This window comes from Corythoichthys intestinalis, chromosome 12 (assembly GCF_030265065.1).
Source record: "Corythoichthys intestinalis isolate RoL2023-P3 chromosome 12, ASM3026506v1, whole genome shotgun sequence".
Classification (NCBI taxonomy): domain Eukaryota; kingdom Metazoa; phylum Chordata; class Actinopteri; order Syngnathiformes; family Syngnathidae; genus Corythoichthys; species Corythoichthys intestinalis.
This window is the reverse complement of record NC_080406.1, coordinates 53,722,555-53,730,641: the sequence shown is the minus strand read 5'-3', so window position 1 is coordinate 53,730,641 and position 8,087 is coordinate 53,722,555. Positions and strand designations below refer to the sequence as shown.

General features: G+C 39.7%; 2 protein-coding genes and 1 non-coding gene across 3 annotated transcripts; 1 reads left to right on the top strand and 2 right to left on the bottom strand.

Annotated features, from left to right (window-relative positions):
* Positions 1-239: 239 nt before the first annotated feature.
* Positions 240-4,945, top strand: LOC130927605 (uncharacterized). The gene is made up of 2 exons (XM_057853560.1): positions 240-651; positions 1,402-4,945. The coding sequence occupies exons 1-2, from the start codon at positions 407-409 to the stop codon at positions 1,829-1,831; spliced, it is 675 nt and encodes a 224-aa protein (XP_057709543.1). The 5' UTR covers positions 240-406; the 3' UTR covers positions 1,832-4,945.
* LOC130927604 (uncharacterized) lies at positions 1,915-6,808 on the bottom strand. The gene is made up of 10 exons (XM_057853559.1): positions 6,350-6,808; positions 4,573-4,823; positions 4,199-4,481; positions 3,744-4,028; positions 3,359-3,602; positions 3,063-3,243; positions 2,743-2,964; positions 2,488-2,659; positions 2,215-2,363; positions 1,915-2,099 (listed from the first exon to the last, which is right to left on the bottom strand). The coding sequence occupies exons 1-10, from the start codon at positions 6,670-6,672 to the stop codon at positions 1,933-1,935; spliced, it is 2,277 nt and encodes a 758-aa protein (XP_057709542.1). The 5' UTR covers positions 6,673-6,808; the 3' UTR covers positions 1,915-1,932.
* Positions 6,809-7,503: 695 nt separating this feature from the next.
* Positions 7,504-7,585, bottom strand: trnas-aga (transfer RNA serine (anticodon AGA)). The gene has a single exon. It is a non-coding gene; the product is annotated as a tRNA-Ser (tRNA).
* Between the last annotated feature and the right edge of the window lie 502 nt (positions 7,586-8,087).

Here is an 8,087-nt window from a genome sequence, read left to right as displayed (position 1 = left end):
TTAAAGTACTGTAATAGAAAAATGCTGGGCTTTATTAAATGCTTCTGTTTACCTAACTTGGCTGTGACCCCTGGAGTGACATGTAGAAATTACAAACTCCTCAAGATCAATTCTAACGTTTATTGCCACATAACATGTCTGCCTGCCTCGAACGTCTCGACACACACACATTCATTCCAGCGAGGGCTTCCTTGCGCAGCAACTATTCAACAAGTTAAAGCTGTAGTTTGAACTAATTTCTTCACATACCAAATAGGGTCACAAGTAAAGTAATTAAACATTGTCCACCAAATAAAGCATGAAAAAATAATTTATATGTTGTATATTTGTCAAAATAATCGCGTTTCCGAAGTTCGAGCCTGAAAGGGGACGAACCCGGAAGTGATACGTCACACCGAGAACAGCGATGGCGGCGCTCCATGTGCCCGCCATACAAAGCCCTTCCAACAATGATTCAAACTGCGATATAAGCGATACATCGAGCGCAAGTGAGGACATCCAAGTTTTTGAAGAGTTGGAGGAAGAGGAGGAGGTTGGAATTTTATATGTTGGACCTTACATGTATGAGCCAGATGCTAATGAGGATGCAAGCAATGTGCCCACACGACCTGACTTGGAATGGAGACAAGACCCATCGAGATTACAAGATTGGTAAGATATAGGCTGTTATTATTTTTATGATTTGAAGATGCAGGCATTTGCATATAATTTTATGTTTTTGTCTATCTGATGACATTGTTTAAAAAAATAATCAGACTTCATTGTCAAGCAGCTAGCCTACTCAGTACTTGAGTATTCTTTTCAGCAAATATTTTTTTTTACTTGTGTAAGAAGGAATTGTGCATCATTATTATAATTTCATTATTGGTGTTTTGGCTTATTTCAATTTATTTTATTTAAATAGGCTATAATTTTATTATGCATTTATGTTTTTAAATGTGATGCAGTATTCATTTATATTCAATATTTTATGTTGTATAATTTTAGTTCCTATTCGTGCATTAGTTCCTCCCCGGTTGTTGTGGTAGGATGTGTTTAAGTTGAACACGGGAGTTCTTGGCTCCCCGCGATAGAAATAAAGACGCAGAGTTATACTGTCCTGCCGTGTCGGTCATCATAGTAGAGAAGACGGAGTAAATGCACCACAACAATTAAACTGTGTAACCCAATCCACGCACAGCCTCAAAGCCCCGAAAAATAAGGGTTACACATGTACCTGAGATTTTTATTGACTTTTTTTTTTTTTTTTTTTAAACTTTTGTACAGTATTCCATCCATATACTTGTATATTTTGAATCAAATGTTTTCATAAACAGAATTATTGGTATAGCAATACACTTGTTCAATAAAATTTCTGCTCATGGTGTCATCGCTCAGTATTTTTTTTTATATATATTTCAGGTGTACTTGTGGTAATTGCCAGCAAATGCCTACAGCAGTTGAATGTGTTTGCTGCCATGAAATTGAAGAAGTAGTGACTGTACGTCAACAAGGAGAGGAACACTTCAATCAAGTGCTGGCCTGCATCACCAACCATCCTGGACTCAATGCGGTGTGCCTGGACCCATATGGATTACAGGTGGCATGGATGACCTACAAGCAGCAGTACAAAGGCAAGGCATTCAATGGACCACAGGATGCCAAGTATAGGCATATTGCCTACAGACAACTGGTGCGCTGGTGCTGGAATTATCTTGGTCAGGAAAACCGTGTTGTGCTCCCAGCATGTGCAGTGTCTTGTATCAGGGCACATTTTCCACCACCGGGAGAAGAGGAGTCAGCTGTATTCAAAGGGTTTCGTGTTTCACAGAGAAATGTTCCAGAACTGTGATTTAGACTGGTTTTATAGTGGTTAATGTGGAAATTATCATTACAAAATACTGTAATAAAAATAAACAAATGAGGACAACTGAATACAGGGAATGTGATTCTTTATTTCCTGAGGAATCTAGTATGGTGCTCGGCAATAACAATTGACTTGTCCGGTCTGTTCACTGCTGCTGTAAGAAATTGTGGGTCGACTAACACATCACCAGTTCTGTGCTTCTTTGGAATGTCAATCAGTTTCATCACCTCTGACAGGCAGTCATTCACATAGTCTACAAAAAAAAAACAAAAAAAAAAAACATCGGGATGATAAATATTAGGACAACATATGGGTTATACTCAGTATGTAATGCATCTGCCTGGAATTATTTTTGATTCATAACCTACCATAAGTTGCATCCACCAATATCTTTCTCAGAGAATATCCACCACTCTTATATTTGGGATAAACGATACAGTAGGAGTGTATTCCTTCCTTCGTCACTTTCTGTGGTCTCCCAGCATTTTCGTTATAATGCATAGCAGCGAGAATGATTCTGGAAATGAACAAAAAATGCCTTATTAAAAAATGTTCAAATTGTGATGAAATAGCATATCTTTATATATATTTATATCTCAAAGTTTTACATTTCATCCATGTCAAAGTTTTCTTAAACACACCTGCTTTTCATTCCTTTGTACGAGAAGTGGTACATCTTTGGAGCAAAGTGATTCACCACACTGTGAAAAGTTTCAACGCCACTGGTCTGTCCGAGGTGAGACATCTTCATGACATCGTTGACAAACATGGTCTTTGTCAGGAGTTCCACCACTGCGACGTTAACTTCAGTACCTTTCAATGAATTTAGAAGGTATGAAAATATTTTATTTTTCAGGGTAAACTAGCAGGCAACATCTAACAAAAAAATAAAATACCTGGTAATAGCCACGCTTTGTTTGTAGTAATTGGAGGATGTAAACAACTATCGTGCACGTTCTGCAGGTGGTCCACACATGCCAGCCACTTCTGCTTCTTTTCTTCCGGTGTCTGGGAGGAAAGTGCACACCAGTACAAATGGCACTTCAAACTTTGTACCCAATCCTTCACAATCGACATGCTCTTCTTTTTGCCCAAGGAGTCCAGTTTCTTGCACATACCTGTATATTTAATATATGAAAACTCATGAAGTGACGTGCATGACTTATAAGACATAATCCCAAAACTAGCGTATTTATAAACATTGAAATAAACTAACCTTTAACAATGTGCCAACAATCATAATAATGGATGACTTGAGTCCAATTCTCCCTGATCCATTTCGCCACCTGGCGATGCCTGTCAGTGATGACAACTTTTACATTGAAGCCTTCCAACTCCTGACGGCATCTTTTCAGGCCCTCCAGTTCCATTCCATAGCTTCCCCCAGTCTCGTTACTCTAAAGGATAAGTGTAATACGTGTCTTAAGACAAACAATTGTCATTTTATTAAGCCCCATATAATTTACAAAGCAGTTCACTGGCTGTGGGCTAGTCGCACAAGGTTACACCTACCTGCACCAGATGAACAGTTAGCACCTTGTTGAGATCCAGTTCCATCAAATTATAACTCCCGTACTTGGCACAGTGACCCATGGAGTCACATCTTCCATCTCCTCCAAGGACCAGTTCCTTCTCCGTAATGGACCCCAAAAGAGCACACTGCTTCTTTGTCCATGTGGTTGTCAGTGCTTCATGTATATACGTGGCCTGGTGGTGGAAGTATGCCCACTTATTGTGGCACTGAATATTCAGGAATCTGAAAACATAAACAATACATGTTGATTTTTCAATTCACAGCCCGCGTGTCAGAGCAAAAAGTGTAACATTATATACATAGTTCACAAATACATTTAATTTGCTCCATTTGGCCATCATAACAATTCAACCTGATGTTTACCTGAATATTCTTAAAGCCTTGCTTGGCAAACTTCCAGTAAACAGGATCGCTGAGCTGAGAAGGACGTTTAGTACAGGCAGGTTTCTAACAAAGGGCTGATTACACCACTGATGCTTGTTCCTACAAACAGTGCAAACAGCTTGGATCTTCACCAGCGTCCCTTTGACATAGCGGTAGCAAGTGCTTCTGCCTTTACAAAGGACACAAACGGCCAAGAGGGCAATCAGGGAGGACTCGAACACCAAATACTTCCGCTGCTTGTGAAGGTCTTCACTTTCATTGCCCCTGCAAATATATTTCAACAATGCACAATTACGAATGTGAATCAATTGAGCTTGAAAAGTGCAATGAAAATGAAATATGCTCCTGTCAATTTGGCCAATTTCAGTTTTGTGGTTATAAATGTTGATTTGTGTAAATCTCATTTACAATGAAAATAATGATGATAATCTTACCGGATTTCTTCAAAGCTGTCATGTGTCACTTCATCATCTGAGGAACTTGGTTCATCTTCATCGCTGTCCTCCCCTGCAATATATTCCACATCATGGTCTGGGAGGTGTTGACTGTCCATTTCCACGTCACTCTCCTCTTCACTGTCTGTGTCAACCAGTGGCATACAAACTTTCTTCCTTTTGGGTTCTGGTTGGCCCAAGTTGCATTGTATACCAATGGACCGGTAATTTGCCCTTGTCTTGCATTTCTCGCATGGAGGGCAATACTTCAATGTCTGCACCACTGAACAAATTGAAAAGATAAATATGTTTATAATCAATGTACTGTATGTATATGTTTATCACTAATGGCCATCATCATCATCATCACTTACTTTTATCCACCCTATGTGTTGGTGTCACTTCATCATCTTGATGGCTGTTTGAACAGGATTCATCCAGCAATAACGTACCCCCACACTCAGCCATCTCTTGTTCGGCGGCAGCTGCAGAGCTGATAGCCTCAGCTAAGGTTCGCTTCCTTTCTCGGGTAGCTGCTGCTGTGCGCTGGACAGGTGGATTTTGATCTTGCTGGTCTTGTGGAGGCAGGTGAATTGTTGGGACAGCAGTTGCATTGAGTAATAACCTGCAGAATAAACATGAGATGACACTAAAAATATGCTTTGCTCATGAAACCTATAAAACCTATTTAAAAAAATACTATCACATCTTATCTAACCCTATGTCTTACTAAATATTTGATTATTAAATAAATCATAAAATGCGGTAGGAGTGACAAATGATTGGCACTTTTCCCAAGAGGACGTGTCATGTTCATTCATCAACAAAGCAGCGCTGCCAACCTACTGAAATTTACTTCCAGAACAATTTGTCTCATGCCATTAGTACTCATCGTTGATATGAATAGCATCGATTGGGGCTTGCCTCGAGCCAAAAGCTAACGTCACTAGCTTCTACTGTTCATTCCAAAACATGATCAGGGATTCGTCAAAACGTTTCTTTTATCCCAGGCAATAGTAGGTGGATTATTTACCTGACTTGTTTCGGCGAACACTTCCACCCTCGAAAAGTTTTGACGAATTTATAAGTGTTTCGGCGAAGCGGAAGTGTTCGCCGAAACGTAAATAAAATACCTACTGTTGCCTGTGATAACAGAAAAGTTGACGAATTTAAAGTGTAGACAAAATGAACTCAATACAACTATAATCGGGGATTGCCTCGAGTTAGCTTTCGGTCAACGTTGCTAGCTTCTACTGTACAATGCACAACACGATTGGAGTTTTGCCTCGAGTTAGCTTTCGGCTAACGTCGCTACCTTATGCTGTTCATTCCAAAACATGATCAGGGATTCGTCAAAACGTTTCTTTTATCCCAGGCAAAAGTAGGTGGTTTATTTACCTGACTTGTTTCGGCGAACACTTCCACCCTCGAAAAGTTTTGACGAATTTATAAGTGTTCGCCGAAACATGTAAATAAACCACCTACTGTTGCATGGGATAACAGAAAAGTTGACGAATTTAAAGTGTAGAAATAATGAACTCAATACAACTATAATCGGGGATTGCCTCGAGTTAGCTTTCGGCCAACGTTGCTAGCTTCTACTGTACAATGCACAACACGATTGGAGTTTTGCCTCGAGTTAGCTTTCGGCTAACGTCGCTACCTTATGCTGTTCATTCCAAAACATGATCAGGGATTCGTCAAAACGTTTCTTTTATCCCAGGTAAAAGTAGGTGGTTTATTTACCTGACTTGTTTCGGCGAACACTTCCACCCTCGAAAAGTTTTGATGAATTTATAAGTGTTTCGGCGAAGCGGAAGTGTTCGCCGAAACATGTAAATAAACCACCTACTGTTGCATGGGATAACAGAAAAGTTGACGAATTTAAAAGTGTAGACAAAATGAACTCAATACAACTATAATCGGGGATTGCCTCGAGTTAGCTTTCGGCCAACGTTGCTTGCTTCTACTGTACAATGCACAGCAAGATTGGGGTTTTGCCTCGAGTTAGCTTTCGGCTAAAGTCGCTACCTTATGCTGTTCATTCCAAACAGTTGGCGCCTGCACTGCTTTGACAAAGTAATCATTCCACAACGGTTGGCAGCTCTGCTAGATAAAGTAATCAGTCATCCATCCAAAAATCACACTTACTTTTTTGCAAATCCTTGATCATAAGCAGTCCGGTTAAGGAAGCAGGCATCTTCGAAGTGTTTGTAGCAGATAACACTACTCGATGATGGCGTGAAATTCATTCGCTTCGTGCGAACGAAAGATGTCCATTTACGTGCCCTGGTATCCTTTGGCCACTCAAACAACTTGTCGTTGGAGTGAGAACAAAACATCGCCACACACCGCCGTGGCATCTTACCAAGAAGCAATGCAACAAACAATACTGTGTGTATGGCGGACTTCCCTCGCACTTCCCGGTGTGACGTAATTTCCGAAGATTTCCGAAGATTGCCGAAGAAAAGCATTTTCGTTGTTATGGGCGTTGCTATGGGTTAAACAAAGAATCTGGAAGGGTTGCGTTAAAAAAAATAATGAAAATATGCTTATAATTGTTTAGCCATTGATATTATTCAAAAACATGGTTGGCCAACCTTACTTCAAAGTTCCCCTTTAAACGATGATTGATGTATGAGGCGCATGTGAAACGATGATTGATGTATGAGGCACATTTGAAGTCGGCTTCTCTGGCAAGATCAAAGACAACCATCTGTCCTCATCGTTAACTTTAATAGGTGAATGCCACAGTGACTAAGCAACAAAGAGCTGAGAAAGGGAGGGGGGAGGCTGTGAGTTCATGAAGTTTGTGGGATTTAAAAAAAAAATCTATCGCACGTCCTTGCGATGGGATTATTGCGCATGCGCACATCGCGATGGCAATGTTTAAACGATATATCGTTCAGGCTTAGTTTGCAGTTATTTTGTTTAAAGGTTGTGCTACCCAAGTGTTAGGCTGAGGATGCCAATACTTATGTCCGCCCCATTTTTTGAGTTTTGTGTAAAATGATAATGATTTTTTTTTTCTTTTGTGTTTTTTTTCATTGCAAGCAAAATAAATGAAGATATTACTACCAAAGCTTTTGTAATTGCAATGATTTTCTGGGAGAAAGTGAGCATTATCAGACAGAATTGCAGTGGTTAAAATCAAAACAAGGTTTTAATCAAATGATGAAATGATGAAAAAAAGATTTAGTGTCTGAAATATGTATGAGGTAAAACTTTAATTCATCTGTTCAACAGTTGAAAGAAATGTATGGTGTGAAAAATCATTTTTGTTCTGAAATTCCATACGAAAAAAACGTTGTCGGCAGGATTCGAACCTGCGCGGGGAGACCCCAATGGATTTCTAGTCCATCGCCTTAACCACTCGGCCACGACAACTGCTAGTTAGCGTAGCCGACGTGTACCTTATCTCGCAGTCAGATGTGTGCCCATGCCCCGTCCACATTCCTAACAATGCTAAGAATTCCGGGGGCTTACCATGGGGGATGGTACAAGGGTCATTGAGTCAAAAGCAGCCTTTACATGCTACATTCTCTGGGAATGATGATCAGTGTTGGGAAAGTTCATTTTCTACATGAACTAGTTCAAATTGCAGTTCACAAATTTTAAAATGAACCGTTCAGTTCTGAGTTTATAATTCAAAATTTTTAACTAAAGTTGGTTAAAAAATGAACTTTTGTAGTCCTTTTGTATTTTTTCTTTAACTTTTCTAGTTCTTTCTTCCCCCCCAATAATTTCTGCAAGTTATTATTGACAGTCCATATTTGAACCACAAACAGCAATTGTTTTATCCACTTAAACACTAAAATTGAGTCAGAAGCATCTCATATTCAATTTCAAATCTGCGTTGGTACTGACCTATTCGTACAACCCACTTAAA

Excerpts from the sequence above, each read along its gene's own strand:
- LOC130927605 (XM_057853560.1), top strand. The coding sequence starts at position 407 with ATGGCGGCGCTCCATGTGCCCGCCATACAAAGCCCTTCCAACAATGAT. Across the intron at positions 652-1,401 it reads CCATCGAGATTACAAGATTG|GTGTACTTGTGGTAATTGCC; the intron begins GTAAGATATAGG and ends TATATATTTCAG.
- LOC130927604 (XM_057853559.1), bottom strand. The coding sequence starts at position 6,672 with ATGCTTTTCTTCGGCAATCTTCGGAAATCTTCGGAAATTACGTCACAC. Across the intron at positions 3,244-3,358 it reads TAACTGTTCATCTGGTGCAG|AGTAACGAGACTGGGGGAAG; the intron begins GTAGGTGTAACC and ends CTTATCCTTTAG. Across the intron at positions 2,965-3,062 it reads TTGTTGGCACATTGTTAAAG|GTATGTGCAAGAAACTGGAC; the intron begins GTTAGTTTATTT and ends TTAAATATACAG.